The 21,778-nt window shown below is 36.4% G+C and overlaps 1 protein-coding gene across 5 annotated transcripts in view; it reads right to left on the bottom strand.

The window, feature by feature from the left end:
* Nucleotides 1–21,778, bottom strand: part of LOC116597710 (sodium channel protein type 2 subunit alpha) — a 134,720-nt gene that overhangs the window by 69,687 nt on the left and 43,255 nt on the right. For 2 of the 5 annotated variants that reach the window (XM_032355809.1, XM_032355805.1), the window contains exons 1-4: nucleotides 14,443–14,549; nucleotides 12,539–12,856; nucleotides 11,545–11,663; nucleotides 424–513 (exon numbers count right to left, since the gene is read on the bottom strand). In XM_032355809.1, coding sequence (XP_032211700.1) covers nucleotides 424–513; nucleotides 11,545–11,663; nucleotides 12,539–12,805 — 476 coding nt within the window. In that variant the 5' untranslated portion in view covers nucleotides 12,806–12,856; nucleotides 14,443–14,549. Of the gene's footprint in view, nucleotides 1–423; nucleotides 514–11,544; nucleotides 11,664–12,538; nucleotides 12,857–13,374; nucleotides 13,484–14,442; nucleotides 14,550–21,778 lie in introns of those variants that run through there. The other 3 variants (XM_032355807.1, XM_032355806.1, XM_032355808.1) reach the window with 2 other exon arrangements.

Below are 21,778 nucleotides of genomic sequence, written 5' to 3'. Positions count from 1 at the left end.
AGGATTCTCTCTCCCTCTGCCCCTCTCCCACTTCCGCTCTCTAAAATATATAAGTAAATCTTAAAAGAAAAAAAGAAAAGAAAGGTTATAGCCATGAGAAAAGGAGCATACAAATTAGGTGTAACTTTTATCACTGGATATTAGTAATTACTGATAATATTCAAATGTATAAGAGACTCGCAAGGAAGATAAAGGGCTACAAACATTGGCAAACAGGTGCAGTAATTTCAGCTAATGAGTGAGCCACTGCAAGCTTTGTCCTATGGGAAATTAGTGGTTGAAATAATCCTGAATCACTGTTTAAACTTGTCTGGTTTAGAGCAGCTAGTATGATTTGCTAAAGAAAGTGACAGGGTCTCAAGATAGTAAATTTGAAATGAAAGGGATGACAATATTGAAAAACATTTTTCATTTTCTACTTACTCCACATTCTTTGTCCAGTCTGGAGGGTTACTCATGGTCATAAATACACAGTTGGTGAGAATAGTGCACATAATGAGCACATTGAATAAAGTAGAAGAGTATTGTCAAGGAAGACAAAACACAGTGGAAAAATCTCACTTTTATGCCCCACCATGCCTTTTACACCATGAAGCTTAGAATTTTTATGCCCTTATTATTTTATTCTTGAGTCCATCTTTTCCATTTCTGTAATTCAACAGCCACACATTTAGGCCATGTCAGGCCAAGCCTTCAAATATTCTGAGGCCATTTAGGTATTTCTTAATAATTAAATATAAAGAGAGAGGCTCACTGGTAAATAATTTATCAATTTAAGTTTTTTAAATGACAGATTTACCTCAACAACTGAACTGCAAGTTCAGCATGTCTGTAAACTATGACAAAAACTCTACAAAAGAATTTAAGTGATTACTTAAATGCATTATAATTCCATTCTAAGGATCATTCTGGCAAAGTGATTTTAATATGATCCTTTTTGTATGGAGTGTATAATATACAGTAATTGCTCATAAAATTTTGAATAGTATGAAAAGATGGCTGTTATTAGTGATGGCATTTCTTGGGTTTATAACTGTGGTGAAATTATTTACTAATGTACCTAAAATTTGGTTCAATTTACTATAAAAGCGAGAAAAAATAACCATTTCACAAGATTGCTGTGAGGAACAAATTAGTTAAAATAAACAAAAACTCCTGCACTTCATGTGCCTGGTAAAGAAAAGATGCTCAATAAATTGCCTTCCTGAATCATAGAGAACATTCCTTATAACAAACATCTGGTTGTGTCACTGTTTCTTACTTTGGCTTTGTAGACACAGCCAATACCCTTCACTTTCCTTTATACTGAAAAAACAACAAAAACTGAGAAAATATTTGGTAGTCAGATAATTAAAGTGACTTTCATAGTTAAGAAAAAGCACAAGAAAGATTCAGTTGCAATTATGTAAAATGACAATCTTTAGCAATGTAAACTTAGACACAATGATAAAAATCCCAGAATTTGAGTAGGCGCTGTTCATAGCCCTTCTTACTCTTAATTTTTGTTATAAGTTTTCACATTACTTACACAAAACAAAATAGTAATATGATTTTAAGTACCGTCAACTAGGACACTGAATAGCCAGTGTTGCATTAATCTATAATGAAGTTCCTTTGCACCTACAACTGCCGTTAGTCAAAGCCACAATTCATTTTTCATTTTTGCTAACAAATAGCATATTTGTTATTGATATAAGGTACATGCTTAATTCTCAGCTTGTTTAATGCATCCACATTAAAAATATTCCTAAGTGAATGACATAGATCAGCCATGTGAGGGCACTAGAACCTAGAGAACACTTTAGAAAAACAGCATTTCAAAGAAGAAGCACCTACTTTTCCTTAATTGCTAGAAATAAACAAAAAGATAAAATGTAAAATGGTTTGCTATTAGTATATAAAACTAGATCTTCCATGTCTGCTAGTTTGCTAGGTCCTACGGGAGAAAACAACACCTTTCAACAGATTGGCACCATTCTAAATTCATGGTTCTGAACCTGGCCAGTCCTCTACACAGACCTGTAGTCCTTAACACCATCTCTGACCCTCTGCAAAGGCAATTCCATTCTCCAGTCTCCTCTGACCTCCAACTCTCTTCCTCTTTCCCTCCCCACCTGAAGCTGATGTCCTATTACCTACTTCACTCAGAAAACAGTATTGGATCTCTATTTCCAACTCCCAAGCTGATAAACTTATCTGGAGCCTTCTGGACCTATCCTTTCTTCCTTCCTGTCTCAATGGGGAAAGTTTTCCATGCTCCCCACTTCACATTCTGGACACCTTCTTTCCAAAATACTTCAGAAATCTCTTCTCTCTTTTTTCTTTTATCTTTATTATCTCCCACCCTAGTGGGATCTTCAATATAAACTTGCTTAAGCCTCTCTTGTCTTGGGGGAGGACACACTTTCTTGTAATCCCGAATTCTCTTGAAGTATTTACAGTCCTAACTTTTCTCCATTTCACAGCCAAACTTCTTGAAAGAGCCATTTATCTTTTTTTCTTTCTCATGTATCCAGCACATCCTCAGCTTACTAGCTTTTTTTCCTAAAGATGGCATACACTTCATGTTTTGTCACTAAACGAAAGGGCAATTTTTTTCTTACTTGACTTGCTCTCTCAGCAGAATTCTGCAAGGAAAATTCTTCCCTCTTTTGTTAAGTTTTCTTCTCTTCCCTTTATTGAAATCCCAATTCTCTGGTTTCCTCATGCCTTATGGGCAACAATTTTTTGCATCCTTGGAAATGTTGCAATTGCCTTTTGAAAAGGAGATAGATAGGTTATCTCAGCCATTTCTCCCCTCTCTTGCTATATTCATCCTAGCAGAGTTCATCAACAAACATAGGTTCAAACGTCATTTATGTACCCACCATCTCAACTACTTCTCTCTAGGTCAGACGCCTCTTCTGAACTCTACACAGTCAAATGTTCAAATGGCATCTGTACTATGTGTCTCACTGATACTTCAAAATCATTTAAAAGATTCTGAGTTCTTTTTTTTTAAAAGATTTTATTTACTTATTTAACAGATAGAGAGAGAGAGAGACAGCAAGAGAGGGAACACAAGCAGGAGGAGTGGGAGAGGGAGAAGCAGGTTTCCCACTGAGCAGGGAGCCTGATGTGGGGCTCCATCCCAGGACCCTGGGATCATAACCTGAGCCAAAGGCAGCCAGCCGCTTAATGACTGAGCCACCCAGGCACCCCAGGACTGAGTTCTAAAACTGAAGTAAAATCTTTTCATCCCGCCCTTCTCATCTCCCCAATTCCTTCTCTTCACACTGCCCCCACACTGCTCCTTTGACATCTCTGTATCTTATACAATGTCCCAGGATCTAGCCAGGAACCTAGAAGCAATCCTGGATTTTTCTCTCTCCCTAAACCTCTAAACCCAATTTAGCACCAAATACTGTCAATTCTACTTGCTGTCACTGAATTCGGTGTACTTTTGCATCCCCACATCACTACATAGTCCCTGCCACCAAGTATAACTTAGATTATTGCAGTTTCCTCCAAACTGGTCTTTCCGAATCCATGCTAAGTTCTTTACAATACATTCTGCATACTGTACTAAAATGACTTGTATAAGTGTGATTCAGATGATTTCAATAATTTTCCATGATTCTTAAGATGATGATCAAATGTCTTAACACAGTCTAGATTCCAGAATGTCTGAACCTTATCTACTCCCCTAGTTTTGCACACTTTACTTTTTTTTCTGTATTGCTCACTCTTAATTGCACTCTCCCATGACACCATAATTGTTTTAGATCATCTAATGAAAAATTCTCTTTCTCAGATAAGGGTCTTTGCAAATGCCACCTCTTCTCCCTGGAAATGCTCCATACCACACTGTAGCCAACTCATAGTACTTATTTTGAAAAAGATTTCCGGTAGAAAGTGACTCGCCATAATACCTCACCTGTTTAGGTCTACCAGTTCTATAACCCCATAGCATCTTATATTATTCTTCCAATGACTAATTTTAGTGCTGATGTTTTCTTCTACTAGACTGTCAACTTCATGGGGATAGACAGCATGTCTGTAGTGTTCACCGCTAAATCCTGGCCATTTTGCACAGTCAATCAACGACTGAATGTAATAAATTTTGCAACCCATTTGTTACTAAAGAGAATAACATTTTTCCTTTTTAATGATTTCTGATGAGGTGTTGATATGATATGGGATAAAAATGCAGCGTGAAATTTGTCTTCATGTATACTGAGTACACAAGTTTCTATACTTTGTTTTTTGAAAGAGAGTAGGAAGGCAAACATAGGTGGAAATTAATAGCCTCATGGGATTTATGTCACATGATGATCTGAGTCATGTTTTTATGACCCTTAAGAGGTATTTACTCTTTATAATGGTAGAATGTAATTATATATGATGAAGTAAAATAAAAATTTCAATATTATTAAACAACAGAAAGAATGATTATTGTCCCATAAGTCACAATTAATAAGTCAATTATGCTCATACAGGAGTTTTCCACATTGCATGACTATCCTTTTAATAATTTAAAAAATACACTTAAGGGCACCTTGGTGCCTCAGTGAGTTAAACCCTTGCCTTCGGCTCAGGTCATGATCCCAGGGTCCTGGGATGAAGCTCCACATTGGGCTCTCTGCTCAGCGGGGAGCCTGCTTCCCCCCGCCCCCACCCTCTCTCTCTGCCTGCCTCTCTGCCAACTTGTGATCTCTGTCAAATAAATAAATAAAATCTTAAAAAAAATACACTTAAGTTAAATATCCTGACAGGCACTCAGGAAAGGAAAGCAAATAAAATTACTTTGCTTTTAAAACAAAAAAGATAACTAGAGGTAGGTTTTCTGCTTTTGATTTAATAGATATCTCTAAATAGGGTATGTATTAGAATTCATCAACTTCTAGAGATCACTGTGGATTAATTTTATCAGTAACATACTTCTAAAATTTCTGGAATTTAGGGAGTAACTTTTTATAGGGTTTCAGATAATCATGATAAATATACAGATATTTTTAAAAATGTAGGTACGGATTTTGTTTTGATGATAACACACGTTGAAAAAGTATAGAAACTCCACATCAAGGCAGATTTCAAGGGGGAAGAACCAGTAATAAAATGTGTAAATCCTACATTATTTTCTGAATATATGGGCCAAAAACATCAACAAAGTATATTTTTCAAAAGAATAATGTATCCCAGAACAATATTTCCTTAAGAGCCTTCGTATATAAAATATAATAGAGGCAGACTAACCTTAAAAAATTTCAGGGGAAAAATGATCCTTTAATCTATTAATTTGTTTCTACCAGGTAAAATGTGTTAACCTTTGATTGATACTGCTGGTTGGCAAATCTAAAGTATTTTCTGTGTGTATATGATGAAAAGAAACTTCAAGTTTATACTGCATATGGTTCATGTACCCTTTAACATGAAATCTGAATATTTAAAATACTGGCATGCCTATCCCTAGCTCTGTGAAGATAGGATGGAGCAACATGAGCTTTATTGCACTGAAGGACAGACCAGATGTATCCTTTACCAACCACAGGGGTTTGAGCAAGTTGCTTAATTCTTGGATGTTTAATTTTCTTATGTAAATACAGTACTAATGCTTTCCTTAGAGAATACAGTAATTTTTATTACTATTAATCACATGTTTATTGAATATAAAATGTAGGGCATTTCTTTATCATTCTTAAAGAAGGGGAGGTCATTGTTTGTGAGTCTGTTCAGGGACTTTGTAATGTTATATAATATCCAGAGATGTTGCAGGGGAATTTTTAACTCTAAACTAGGGGAGAAAACAGTTTAACGTTAGAGTTTTGTTTTGTTTTCTTAACATAAAAATAGAACATTCAAAGCAGAGTAGGTCAGGCCTCTTTCTACCTATCAGTGCATATTTCCAAGTTAGCAGAAATATTAACTAAATGTCACAAATATACTTTTAACTCTTGAGTTGTTTCATTCTATGATTAACCATCTTTCCTAACTATGTGATAATACATGATAACTTTTTTTAAACAATTTTTAAAAAAGATTTTATTTATTTCTTTGGCAGAGACAGATCACAAGTAGGCAGAGAGGCAGGCAGAGAGAGAGGGGGAAGCAGGTTTCCCGCTAAGCAGAGAGTCTGATGCGTGGCTCGATCCCAGGACCCTGAGATCATGACCTGATCATGACCAAAGGCAGAGGCTTTAATCCACTGAGCCACCCAGGTGCCCCAGTGCATGATAACTTTTGAGCATTAAAAGCAGGGGAGGGCGCCTGGGTGGCTCAGTTGGTTAAGCAACTGCCTTCAGCTCAGGTCATGATCCCAGAGTCCCAGGATGGAGTCCTGCACAGGGCTCCCAGCTCCATGGGGAGTTTGATTCTCCCTCTGACCTTCTCCCCTCTCATGATCTCTCTCAAATAAATAAATAAAATATTTTTTAAAAAATTAAAAGCAGGGGAAATGGATATCGTATCCCCTCCTCTCCTACAGGCCTATATAGTTCTTTGCAGGAAAAACTAACTTTTTAAAATTATTATTTCTATGTGGATACTGCATAATTTTGGAATGAGCTAAAAAGGCTACTTCTTATTTAATGAATTAGTAAGTTGAAGCCACTGAAAATAACCTTTGGAATTCATATAGACAGCGATATTGGCAATGCACCTAATACATTATACCTGAGAGTTTTCTTCTCTCCGGCGGAAAATGCAAAGAGCACTAGGCTGAGAATGAGAAGACCTGGTCTGAAGTTTTAGCTCTGCCATTGATACAAAATGTAGCCTTAAAAGGGAGTAAACACTTCTGGGACTTAAATAAATCATCTGCAAAATGAGAAGGTCGCACAATCACATTATGTTTTAGTCACTTAAAGCATCAAACTCTGGTGGCATAAAAACATTTTCTTGGGAAAGTGAAGCCAGGAGAAAACAGTGATTTATACAGAATTCTTTGTGTACAACCAAAAACAGCTATCATAGCAACCATTTATCAAGTACCTACTAGGTGTTAGTCATGATGCCAGGTACTTCGCATACATTTTATTATTATTAATGTATTAATTTTGACTCCAATTTCATAGATGGAGAAACTGAGATTCAAAACAGTTTTAATACCTTGGCCCAAGGTCATAGAGCAATAGGTAAATCTCAGAGGTGGGTCTGAATCCAGGTTTTCTGATACCAAAAGCTGTTTTTCATTTTTCTATTCTGTGTGAATGACAGGCAGTCTGAACAGTTGTGTTATTTGAGGTGTCACAGATCTTTGTTATGACTTGAAATACCATTAAATACTGATGTCTTCCAAAGTTTTATCCCCAGCCCTATGCTTTCCTGAACTCCAGATTTCTATTTCCATCCAGGGACTCAGCTCCTCCCCTGAATGTCTAACAGCCATCTCAAAAACACATTCAAATCTAATAATCGCTAAGAAAATCCTGTTGGCTCTTCTGCAAAACGCATCTAAGTTTGATGCCTTTTTGCCACGCTCACTGTTTCTACCATAGTCCAAGCCACCAGCATCTGTTGTCTTCATAATGGAAGGAGGTTCCCAATCAATCTTCTCCCAACCTTTCCCTCCCTGCAGTCTATTCTCCACCCAGCAGCCAGAGTGGTATTTAGAAAATATGAGTCAGGTTATGATATTCTTCTGCTGGAAATCCTTCAATCATCACTCTGCATCTCATTCAGCCCGACTATGTGGTGTCCTTATCGTGGCCTACAACCGCACCCCGCCCTCTGCTCTCACTGACCTCATATCCCACTACACCCTGCCCTCCGCACTTCACCCCATCTCTCTGGACTCCTTGCTGATTCTCCTTGCTGAGCACACCAGTTGTACATCTATCTTTATACTTTGCCTTCACATTTGCTATTCTCCTCGCACTTAACTTTTCCCTAGATTTCCATGTCTCCCTCCCTTCCTTCTGATCTCTACTCAGATGGTATGTTTTTAGAGAGGACTTCTCTGATCGAAAATAGTACCTTACCATTCTTCTCTTTTTACACAGTTTTATTTTCCTAATAGCTCTTATCATGAGTCTTATCTCATCTTTTTCCTCTCAAACACACACATATACTGACCATAATAACTACATGAAAGCAGGAACTCTGTTATGCTCACTGCTGCATTGCAATGTCTAGAAGAACACCTGCCATATATTAGGAACTTCATAAATATTTGCAAACAAAAGAAAAATAAGGTAGAATATGCATATTAATCTAAAATAATAAAAACTGTCATGAAACATTTAAAACTCTGATAAGAAATTTTAGAAATATGGATCATTTTTAACTTGTTTACTATCTAGAAAATATAACCATATTTTATTTAACTACCAAAACAAGATATTAGGCATAGCAAAAGCATTTTCAGCTTTCAAAATACACCCTGGCACAAATATAGTAAGCATAAGTATAAGTTCTCATTCTGCCAAAGTCAAAAAACAAAGCTAATTTGATATTCAACAGCTCCTAATGAAGATAACAGCTCTTTAACAAACGAGACAGGATTTTCTTTAGAAATAGAGGTATTAGTCTAGGCCTAAAATACAAATTTATTTATTGTGAATGGACATTTTCTGATTTATAAGTTAATGATAATAAATATACAATGACCTCTTAACTGTATCCCAACCCACCATCATCATCTCCAAGCATTTTAACTTTAGAGCAAAAGGCATGTGCTTGAAGTCAGAAAACCAAGATTTGAGCATGAGCTTATGCTGGGAAGATAAAATTACTAGCAGAATCACTTACAAACCCTACAGTATTACACCCATCCAAGTTTACTATGCTCTCCCATCAAATATGCTACTATCCAAAAGACAAAGAATTTATTTATATCAGACTTTTGGTCCACTTGCTTTTCTTTTATCTTTACTCCAAGATAAAATATCTGAAATATAATATTTTAATTAAGGAAATTAGAGATTTTTAAAAATCTACTTTTTTCTACACTTGAAGAAATTTGTGGCTTAACACCATTTGTAAGCATCTGACTATTCACTTTAGCAAATCTTTTTATTTTTTAAGATTTTATTTATTTTATTTGACAGGCAGGGATTACAAGTAGGCAGAGAGGCAGGCAGAGAGAAAGAGGAGGAAGCAGGCTCCCTGCTGAGCAGAGAGCCCGATGCGGGACTCTATCCCAGGACCCTGAGATCCTGAGCTGAGCTGAAGGCAGAGGCTTTAACCCACTGAGCCACCCAGGTGCCCCCACTTTAGCAAATCTTAATAGATTTACCTGACTGCCTTCATCTAACTCACATTACAGCAGGTCTCCAAACAACTCTGCCCCTTGAAGATTTTCTTTCTTCTGGGAAGCAAGTGAAAACCCTCAAATTCAAGTTGTCTAATTCCCAGAGAGCACCATAAACTATGTCTTTAATACCTGGATCTTATGATCAAAACTTCTAAAACTGTCCTTGCCCTCTACCAATAGGCGTCTCTTTTCACAAAGGGTCTTAAATTAGAACTCATGGGTTCCCTAACTTCCTAGGATTTTCTGGAGTGAGATGATGGCTTTCATGACACTTTCGAAAAAATACATGATCTCCACACAAAAGGTTTAAAGTAAAAACTGTTTTTTTTCCCTTTAATATTAGGCTTTCTTAATTCCATCCCATCACTCAGATTCAGGAAAAATAGTTGTTTTTTTTTTTTCTGACCAATTCAGCCCTTCCACTTTGTTACTTGTTTCGCATCTGATTTTCTAACCTCTGACTCAGTAATCACTTATTTTTCAATGCATACTCTCCTAGTTATCTACTCTTAATAGAGCACTGGACTTAAGTTTGAGTTTTCACAGAATTTCATATAAAAATAAAGCTTACATAAAGGGTGTATAGTTATCTGATAATAAAATAAATAATTTATGGAAAGATTTATTTAGTGCAAAGATTACAAATACCCAAAACGTAATAATAGACCATAATTTATAATCCAGGAGACCCAAATCTAAATCTCAACTTTATTATTCATTTCTAATGCCAACTTAAAAACCTTTATGCCCCAAACCATTGGGTTCTCTTTCTAGAAAAATAGATATAAAGAAATGTTATTCCTTTAGATAATTCAAAAAATTATTAAATCTTAAAGCATAAAAGAAATAACAAATTAAAATATGCTGATGTCTATGCAAAGAACACAGGGAGGAAAAGAAACAAATTAGATGTTGAAGGGAGACTGAATTCTAAAATGTCATGCTTCTGAAAACATCATTCACCACACTGCCTGGCAAGTCTGGGGACGTGATTTACAGCCCCTCCACCCAGAACTGAAATGAGTTCCCTATACCAAGCTTATCCCACATCCTGAATTCCTCACTTTACCTAATTCAAACATTTTCTTGGATTACTGCAGAAAGTAGGCTTTTACACCAAAAGTCTCACCATGTCATGGAATCCCTGGCCTGATCGTGTCATGGAACCCCAGGCAATGACCCTTTCTAAAGAAGAAACATTAAAAGTTGCCTTTAGACTCTGCTTAGATTACAGTTCCCCCTTCAGGAACGTTACCTCTGGTTCCTGATGCATATCAATCTTCATCCCAAGGTTTAAGTGTTCTTCCTGTAAATGCCCCTGCCTGGCAAGACCCCAGTCTTCCAAACCTTGGCTTCCCTGGTTTTCCCAGGGCTGGCTGTCAGTCAGACCACTGTCTTTTACCTAAAATAAAATCTCTCATTCACAACTACTCTATTTAACTTCTAGGAGTAAATCCGATTACCATCTCCCACCAACGTGTCATCAATCTCACTTCCAGGATATTGCTACTTCAATAAGGAGAATGAAGAATAAAATGAGGATGTATATGGTTTGATAGACAATAAGCCTTTGGAGAAAGCCAGTTGGAGCAGAATCTTTGACTTGAATAAAACACAGGAACAACTGAGGAAGAGAGAGAGCAAGAAAGAAAGGGAGGGAGAAGAGATAAAAAGAAAAGAAAAGAAAAAAGAAGGAGGAAGGAAGGCAGGAAAGAAGGAAGGAAGGAAAGAGAAGAGAAGAGAACATAGAAAACCAGTGGGATGCTGGTGGGGAACAAAATTAGAGAGATATCTGAAAGGCTAGTATGCATACAATCACAACTGTAAGCATTTACTAACTCAAAGCTTTCAAATAAAAAATAGAAAGTAGTACAACTCAGATCAAAAAGATATAAAATTGTGCAATTCAGATCATTTACATATTTTCCAAATGTGAAACAGTAAGGAAAATTAGCTCATGGAGTTCACCCATTGCAAAACATTGTAAAATATGAAGATGTGTAAAAGGAGGACTTGGCGGCATAATCAATATTAATGAATGAATTAGATGTAGCAGCAATTCGGAAGGAAGCAGAAAAGGATAGAAGAAAGGAAGAAGCAGTGAGTCAGGAAGAGGGGCACAACTAGAAGATGAGGTAAAGGGGTTCACTTACCTATGATCCCATTTGCAATATGTGAACAGTTGAGTAAGAGGAATGAAAAAAAGGAGCATGTAACATTTCCAAGCACAAGATTTTTTTTTTTAAATTTCCAGATTAATAATTCAGTCAAAGAACAAAATCTTAACAAGCAACTATTTGAAAAAAGGATATGAATGTACCAAAATCTTAATAGCTAATTTTCTAATAGGGTTGAAGGGAGTTAAAATGTACAGGGCAGGGGTGGCACTGAATCGAGAGATTGCTTTCCCTTTATTCAATACTATAAATGTCTGAAAAAGAAAACACAACACATAAAACAGAATTTAGGATCTTAATATTAAAATTAGGAACATTTTAAGAGAAAGGTAAGATCATCACTTAAAATTTTGCCTTACAAAATACTATAATAATACACTAATTACCAACACACAACATGATGATAGGTGTTTTTTCTTTTTCGTGCACCATTAACTTTCCTAAATTTAGTTAAGTAACATGAGGATTTAAAGGAGAAAAAAAAACTTGTAGTAATTGCTGTAGGAATTCTTAGGACCTTTTATCAAGCTTTGATATCAGTATTTTAAAAGTATATTTGTAATACACAAAAAGCATAAAAACGAGGCTTTGATTACTTCTTCATTTTGACAAAAAATTTTCATGAGAACTTCAGAGTTTTCCATGTGTGTTTTTGGATGAGCTGCTTTTGGGAGGGAGTACTTAAGTCACCTATTATTATTTCTTCTGCAGAGAGCTGTGGAAAGGGGAAAGTGCATGGCAAGAAGGCATAATCCGGCTGCCATCAAAGGAACTTAAAGAGAGCCTGAGATTATAAAAAGGATTTTAAATATTACTTCTGGAAATATAACTCTTGTTTTCACTTTCTGCTTCATCACACTGTAAGGTGAATAGACTTTTGCACTTCCTCAGTTACCCAACTGCATCATGCCTCCTCAGCTCTGTTCGTTCTGGGAATGTAGGCTCAAATGAGTACTTCCGGGAGACTTGTAGGATAGTGGATCCATTATATGCTCAAGCCCACCCAGCATCCTAGTGATGTTTCAGACAAAGGGGAGGAGGCACACCATTCTTCACCAGACAACTGTGGGACTAGTCCAGAACCAATTAGGAAGTAGGGCAAGTAAAGACAACTTCACTAAAAACTCACTTTCTTATTGATATAGTACGGGTCCAGGTCCTCCAAGGGCTCTGACACCATCTCTGGAGGAATGTCTCCATAAATAAATGGAAGAGATTTCCCTGCTTCCAAGTCACTATTTGGCTTTGGGCCATTTTCATCATCCTCATCCTTACGCTCTTGTTTGGGTCTCTTAGCTTTCTCTTCTGCAATGCGTTGTTCAATAGCAGCAAGGGATTCCCTGGTAAAGAAGCGGAAGCTGTCAGGTCCTGGTGGTACCAGCACTGACTGTGCCATCTTTTCATCCTGCTCCTTTAATCACTGTTTAGCTCTTTGCATAAAAAAGTGCTATGGAAACAAGAGAGAGAGAAGAGAGAGAGAGAGGAGAGAGAGAGAAGCAATGGTCATTAGGATAAAAGGTAACTGTGGCAATTACATGATACTGAGATAAAATATATAAACCAAGCTGTCTGCAATATTTTATTAAGGAAGCTGTCTTCCGGGGATTCTCAGGCATGCATTCATTTGCTTGCATGGAGATCTGTCTTTCACATTCAGTAGATGTCTATGAGGTAATCTAGTCTCCCACTCCCAAAATGTTTTAAGTGAAAATATCCAAATTCGGAGCACGGAAATGGAGGATACTGATTTGTGCTTGCTGTTTCACTTGTGTGAATATTTTGGCAGCCATCTTTTTCAGCATCCTTTCTGAAAAAAATATCAGAGATCCAAAACAAGAGATGAATAATCACCCAAAATTATAGAACCTGGGCTATGCAAGGATCTTGCATGTATCTCTATGTTTTGTTCCATGTTCCTTTTGGCCTACTTTTCCACCTTTAATAGCTTATTCAAAATCAACGCACCTGGTAAAGAGCTCTGGAAATCCTGAAATGCCAGGCTATGGAAACATAGGTAGATACTGCTTGAAAGCAAGGGAGCAGGAAGGAGCGGGGGATGCCCGATTGCATTTGGAACTGCTCGGAAGCTGCACAGGAAGGGATCCAGCTCCTGCCAAACTGGGCAGGAAGTCATCCACGTCAGAGGTCTGGATCTTGGACCCCCCTGGCTTAGCAACCTGCTGCTACCTAGTATAATTGCTTCTTAAATTAACAAATTTGCAGTACTTAGTAAACACTGTAGAATTAGTTCATTTTCTCAAATAGTGTCCATTTCATAAACATCTAAGTAGCAAATTTAGACTTGAAAAAATAACAAGTTTAAGATAGTTTATCTTTTAAAGAAACTCCTATTTTTTTGGTCTTTGCCATGACATAGAGGCTTACTGTATTCTAATTATATTTCACCGGACTAACAAATATAACTTCACAGAGCACACCAATCATTCCAAATGTTACCTCGGAACCAGTTGCAAGAGTTTCTATGATTTTTGAAACCATACAACCAAAACATTAACTCCTGAATGTCACCTGTATATAATTCTTCTTTTTAAAATATCAATCCATTTTAACCCCCTTCCTACAGGAATGAGAATTGCCATTTAATTATATGAAGTGCGTTTTCAAAGAGTAAATGCATCATTTCTGTAGCATATGCCAGATCAAACAGGGAAATTTAAAATAACATAAGCTACTCTCCCGTTTCTACATTTTTTCTGAAGTAGACTAGGACCTTTCAGCCACTAGCTAGCAGACTGCCCTCTCAGTATCACACTGCCTCCAAAACATCCCTCATTTACCTCACCCATCCCGAGAGACCCTCATGCCTCGACAGAAATAGGCATGAAAAAGGTCCATGCATACTTCATGGAGGAAACTGCCATGCCTGGATGCTCTAATAAAAGAGACATGCTAAAACATGCAGCCAGCAGCTTCAAAATGAAAGTGGCCCTCTGCAGATTCCCCCAAGGATTCTACTGTATAGGTAGAGAAGCATCACAGAGAATAAGCATAATAAGAATATTAAAACATTACCCCTGCGGAATCTTTTACACCCAGAGTTTGGGATTGATAAGCTGGCACCAAGAAGACTGCAGCTAAAATTCCATCATTCTTTTTTTCTTTTTTTCCTTTTTTCATTTTTTTTTTTTTTTTTTTTTTTTAAATTCTCCTTCAAAGACCACACCTAACTTCCTGTAAAAGGATTCTGGTAACTGAAGTAAGAACAGGCATTTCCTGTTTGGGGACTACAAAATGGCGTTATTATAACTACCACTAGAGGGCGGGGGAACTGTGAAGAGAATCCCCTCACAGCGTGCGTACACAGAACCCTGTGTTTGAAGCCGCCCAAAGCTTTCACTAATGGAGCTCTGATATTTTCACAGGCTTTTCTTAGAACAAAACGCTAAGACTTTGCTGATTTCAATCATCAATTCTGCTAGCAGATTAAGCTTCTGATCACGCTTTTTATTTGCTAAGCCAGAAGTCATTCAATCGATACAAACAATTCCAAGTGTAAAAGAAAAATAAACACTGTTAAAAATAAAAGCATAAAAAAGCAATTATACTAGTGAAAGTCTTACATACAGTGGAATTTAACATTCCTCAGCCCCAAAGTATCTGACATCCGATAAAGTGCTCTGCTAATTCAATGGAGATGGTCTTTGTGCTACACAAATAAACTTTATCTAGAAATAAAATAACCGTGATGAGACACCAATCTTATTTTAACTCTGATTTTAGTGGCTGAAAAGCAGACAGAAGAAAACTGAAAATCCAGTGAAATCCTAAGTGCCAGTCTTTCAATTGATGATAAAGTGATGATTTGAGGACTTCCTATGTGCCAGTCACTGACTGGGCTAACATGTCTGTATGTACCATACTATTTCATCCCCACCCCCCCAATCTTATCAAATAAACAATTTCATGATCCTGATTTGAAAACTGAAGAAAGGACGTACATGTTATGATCTTAGTCATCTAAGATCACACACATAGGATTCAAACTGAAAGTCTGACACCAAAAATCTGTGAATTTTATTCAGTCATAAACACTTGCTCATGCAACTAAAGCCTGAAATAAAGATTAAATAAATACCAGGCAGTGGTGCCAATTATGACCAGAAACAGTCCTAATTATTAAATCAATATATTTTGCATATTTTCTAGCTTCATCATTTTCATTAGAAAATGTATTTGTTGGAACTGAGCATACAGAAGATCCAGGAAAAAAAAAAAAAAATTAATCACTCTAGCAGGTCTCTTTCGGTTATAAGAGACAAAAGAATGACTCACACTGGCTTGAGAAAGAAGAAAGAAAGAAAAAAGAGAGAGGGAAGGAGGGAGGGAAAGAGGGAAGAAATAAGAAAAGGAAAGAAAGAAGGAAGAAAAGGGGGAGGGAGGAAGGAAGGGAAAAAAGAAAGAAAGTGGGAGGGAGGGAGAGAAGGAAGAAAGGAGAGGAACGAAGGATGGAAGGAAAAGGAAGTTCATCAGTTCAAGGTTTATTTTCTAGGGCTAGGTTGAGGCATGGGATGATTCTGGAACATAGATGACATTACCAGCATCTAGTTATGCTTTGACTTCCATGGTGTTAACTTTTCTAGAAATTCATTCCTTATTGTAATAAGGTGCTCTATAGCAGCTCCCAACCTCCCAGACTTAAATCCAATAGGAATAAACACTCAGAAAAACTCTCATTGCATCACACTAGCTCCAGCTGGGTTACATACCCATCCCTTAAGTAATCACTCGGTCCTAGGTAATGCCGTGCTTCATGCTTTGATTGACCTCCCCTAAAGCAAATGCCTCACCCTTGCAACGAGAAGGAAACCTTCCTTGAAATCTATGAACAGTCAGGATTGTGGCGGTGGTCTAGGAATATCCCTCAAAAGCAAAGTTGGAATACTATCACCGGACAAGAGGTGGACAGTTGCTTGTCAACAAAAACAGTAAAGTGTGTACTCTGGTCACGTACTGGTCATATTTGCAGTGCCTCAATACTTGGCAATATTATTAATGTCAGAAGATCTATTTACCTATACAATATATATACACATATATAAATACATGGATATATATATACATATGTATAGATAGATTTCTGATGAAAATGATAAAGCTAGAAAATATGCTATATATAATGCTAGAAAATATGTTGCATATAGCATATATGTATATGCTATATAGCATATAGCATATTTTCTGGCTTTACCATTAGAAAAAATTGTATCTTCTATGTATACCATCCTAAAGACTTAGAAACCAGACAAGACCGTTAGAAGATTCTTTACCCAAAATAAGTTGTCCTACTGGAATCATATGTTCCACGAATCTCTATGATGAGCATTAGCTTCATTTATCAAATGAATACATGAATATTTTGGTCTCACTTTACAAATGTGCTTAATAATAGGCTTTTGTATAATAAGATTCTAATTCAAAAAAAATAAATTAAGGAGTAAAACAATTACAAAGTGATTTGGCAAATGTATCTTTTGGGGGAGGTTAACCATAAGTAACAACACATACTGCACTATTTTTGTCAGGCACCATTTTGAGAACTATTTAAAAGCACTTAACTCATAACAACCTGATGAAATAGATGTTGTGATTATCCCCATTTAAAATACGAGGAAACTGAGGCAGCAAAAGATTAAATAGTTTGCAACATGCATTAAGTTTTCACAGCCGGAGATAGTAGAGTCAGAATCTGAACTCATGCTTTTTGGTCACAGAATTCATGTGCCTAACCATGATGCAATGCTTCTCCAGCCTTTTCCAGGAGCCACTTGCTATTAGGAATGACAAGGGAATGTGTAGTTCCTTTGACATCATATTAGTTGTAGTATCACCCATTTTTGTCCCAGTGATCGTAGCTAGTGACTATGTTACAGGATATTTAAAAGGGTGAGCAGAAAATGTTTTACCAAAACACCCAAGATATATGAAGAGCAACACGTGAATATTTTTTCCATTTCAAAAATACTTTTATGCAATATAGATTTGAAATAAGGATCATAGTCTCTTATTTCTGATTTCCCAGGATGAAGTTTTCAGAAGGCTTGCACATTAGCTTTTCTCCTATTTGCTCTTGTTAACACCAAACTGACATTTTATGAGATTGCTAAATGGCTCGTTACGTGAAGTTTTTAAACTTCATTTAGTTGCATTACTTTACAGACAGGTGATTTTATGTTACAACTTTTAAAGCCAGATATTATATTTGGAAGACTCATAAGTAATTGGAAAGGTACACAATATTATTTTAAGTAGTCAGAAAGGAATGAATATTATGAACTAATTTTTAAACTCTGATAACATTTTTTGCCTTTCAATCCTATTTTTAAAAATTTTTTCTCACTTATAAAAGAGGAACATTAATTTTCTAAATTAAAATATTAAAAAAACCATGTTATTATATATGATGACATCTACAAATATAAAAGTTATCATAAAAGATAGAGTAATTATAAAGACATATAATAAAAACAGCATATGACTAATTTCTTTCCACAAAGATTCACTTTATAGTAATTACTCTAAGGTTCAACTTATACCGAAAAAAAATTGGCTTACTTAATCTCACAGATAAGGAAATAATTATATAACAGTTTATGTTATAATTACTAATTGTGGATAAGTGCTCAAAAACTTGAGGATATTTACTCAAGAAAGCTGAGAGAGACTAAGAAATGTCTTTCTGAAAGTTATCTTTTAATCCTATTTTACAACTAATTTTTAGTTTTCTTCATTACATTAGAATAATGCTGGAAACATAAACTAAGAAAAGACTTGTTAAATGTTATCTGAGGATTTATTTTTGGATTTTCTAGTTTACTTAATCCATAGATTTCAATTTATTTTTTCAGAAACTTTCTGATTGTCACTTACTGTGTTTTTACATCTTTCTATCTTTTACCTTGAGCCACTCACTTATTTCTGTAACTAACAATTTCCATAAAAGGGAGAAAGTTCTGAACAAATAGATTTACATGTTTTTCCACTATAGATTGGGAACAGAACATAATGGAAAATGAAAGGCATAGGCTTAGTAGATACTATTTGGATAAATCATCATTTTTCTTTCAATTCTAGGGTTAGTTCCAATATATATTTCCAAAAACTCATTTTCTGTTCATATTATAATTGTTGAACAATATCCTTCATTTCTTTAAATGACTGTCATTTTTTAAAATTTGTTTATTTATTTGAGAGAGAGAGAATGAGAGTGAGAGAGCATGAGAGGTCAGTGGGAGAAGTAGACGACCTGCTGAGTGTAGAGCTCCCTACCAGGGAGCCTGATGTGGGACTTGGACCCAGGACTCCAGATCATGACCTGAGCTGAAGGCAGGTGCTTAACCAACTGAGCCACCCAGGCGCCCTGTTATATTTTTAAACATTATTTTTTTCTATAACAGATATGCACACCAATATTTTCATAATCATGATGATCCCTGGGAAATACTATTCAGTGTAGTAAATAATCATTTTACATCCAACTTTCCTGGGGAAAAATAAGTTATGTATAATGACATATGCCAATATCTTTATGCAGGTATTTTTACTCTATTGCAGATAGTCTGGCAACGTTGTTGTACATCCTTTTTTAATCTTCAGATATATTAAGTGCATGTTAGTAGACTATCCATGAACTACCTCAACCCTTCTTAAATGATTTGTCATTTGGAAGGCCACCTCTACTCTGATTACATATTCATTTATTTTGATGGCTAAATTATGTTAGAATCACAGAATTCCAATTCTGAATTTAATAGACAAGGAAGAAAATTTCCCAAGTCATGGTCCTCCCGAAAAAGTGAAAAATTGTTCCAAATGCTAGAATATTTCCAGCTCGGTTTTCTTCATTCCTTCATTCCTTCCATTTCATTGAGGACCTCTACCTGTAACTTGGCCCCTCAGCTCTCACCCTCTTCAACGGAGAGAAAAAAAAGGCAGTCTCTGAACTCCTCAGTGGGGTAGTGGATCTAATGTCCAGGCATCATCCCAGGAGAGAACAAGTAGGCAGAGCCAGGAGCAGAAGGCCTTTGAAATGAAAAACAATGCTCAAAAAATAGCTACATTCCAAAATATCCTTGATGCAAAATTTGTGCATGCGTGTATGTATGTACATGTGTGTGCCTCAGAGAGACAGAGAGAGAACTAGATATGAGAGAGGGTGAGACCATAAGAGACCGCAGATTTGTGTCTTCATTTCATGTTCACGTGATTTAAATTCTGACACTCTACTTGATTCTGGATATTAGTTATCTCATTTTATCCTTGTGGTATTTTGTAAGGGAAGTAATGCTGTTGACACTTTTCTAATGTGGTGGTGATCTGGGCATATGGAGGCTGTAATGAGGCACTGCCAACAGAGGCAGCAGCGTTTAAACTCACATGTGTCTGATTTCAAATTCTAAATATGCTTCATCATTCCATTTTCAGAAAAATGTACCATTGATACACCAACTGAGAAGGGTAACGAGAAATACGACTGATTTTTTAAGTCGCCAGATCCCTTTCTATACCTGAGATATTGTCACAATACCATAAGCTCGCTGCTATTAAACTGGTGACCTACAATATAACCGAGTTTCCCCTTATAATCATGTTTTATGGGCTTATCTTGACTCCTGCTGGAATAAGACTTAAATTCTCTGAACCTTAAATTTCTCATCAGTAGAAATCAAGGCTCAGTTTGAGTTTTATGAAATAAATTTATAAGAAAAAACTAAGCACTATGCCTAGAACATAGTAGATACTAAATAAATGCTGATTTCTTTTTTCAGAGAACCTTAGTGATGTTTGTCAGTTCTACTTTTTATTAAAGTTATCCATGTAAAACTTCTCTCCCCTATTATCTCATATTTCTTATCTTAACCCATCTCTTTTTGTGGTTTTTCCACAATGTCCAGCATACCTCATTATCTGAGATAAATCATCCAGTAAATCATTGGTGAATTAACAGTTGTACCCCTATATTATTCAGAAGCTCTCTTGTCTTTTCACTCAGTACACTCTCACCAGTATATATTTATGTGTCATGACACCTGCCTAATTCCAGGTTTCCAGTTTTGTTTCTTTCAGTTACAAAGAGCCGTGTAAGTGACCCTATAAATTTATGGCCACTCCACTGTTTGAGCTTACTTTACCTTTCTTAAAGTCAGACTACTTAACAAAAGTCAGACTAAACTCACAGTGCTGCCTCTCCTCTCCTCTACACACACACACACACGCACACGCACACACACTATATCCATACACCTGTGCACACATGCACATATACACACACATATGCTTGTTTCTGCCTTGGTAGCTTATTTCACCAGCCCAGACAGTTCAACAATCATGTATTTGCCAGTCTTTCAGTTTTTCAGGTGAAATTGCTTGGAAAAATTCTCTTTAAGAGATCTCTCTTTTTTTTTTTCTGAATTTCCTTTATATGTACAGTAGGGAGTGCCATTTTTTTTTAATGCATTCCTATACATACACTTTTCTTTGCTTTAGTTCACTCCCAAAACTACTGCTACGTCAATTTAATGAAAGTATAACCTTGTATTTGTCACCCTCATCCAAGAATCTTCAAACATTCTCCATTACCATTCATATAAAGTAGAAATTCCTCTGCCTGACATTGAAAGAACGCACCAAATTTCCTTTCCAGTCTTATTACCTGTCAACCTCTACTAGCACTTTATGGTAAAGAAGAACTAATTTGCTCAAGTTTTCCTAAACTTACATCCTGATCTCTGTGTTTCTACTTCCAAGTTGCTGCTTATTTTGTTTTCACTACCTAAAATTCACGACAATTCAACCTGACAAGACAATATCAGTTTTAAATCTCAAATGTTACATTTCCCATGAATATTTCTACATCCTTTCAGCTGGGTGTGGCCTTTCACTTTTTCAAACTCAACAGCACTTGCTTCTCACACACTATTTGTCATATTTATGTAACTACTTTGAGGTAAGGCTACGATATACTCCCTTTGTGACCTTTAAGTACATAAAGCCATACCCTGCACAAAGTAGATACTCAATAAAAGAACTAGATAGCAGACAATTTCAAAGAGACACAGTTTTAAACAAGCTGTCATGTTGCACGGGACCGAGATGTGCAAAAGTCTCTTCTGACTCTAGAGGACAGATTGAAGACAAATAGGAATGTTATAGGAGAAAAAACTTAATGTTCAAATTCTTAGACTTGCCTTAAACAAACTTATCGCCCTTGCCCCGCAAGGACAACAAGACGCCCCAGTTCGGATGCATCTTCTCTCTCTTTATTTCCGCAAGTCTACACACTTATATACGCTTACATGACCAATCAGCGAGCAGAGTACAGGAGGGAGCGAATCAGGCTGTGCACCTAAAC

Source organism: Mustela erminea, chromosome 8 (genome assembly GCF_009829155.1).
Source record: "Mustela erminea isolate mMusErm1 chromosome 8, mMusErm1.Pri, whole genome shotgun sequence".
Lineage (NCBI taxonomy): Eukaryota > Metazoa > Chordata > Mammalia > Carnivora > Mustelidae > Mustela > Mustela erminea.
The sequence above is the reverse complement of the archived record's forward strand: the minus strand, read 5'-3'. Positions and strand labels throughout refer to the sequence as shown.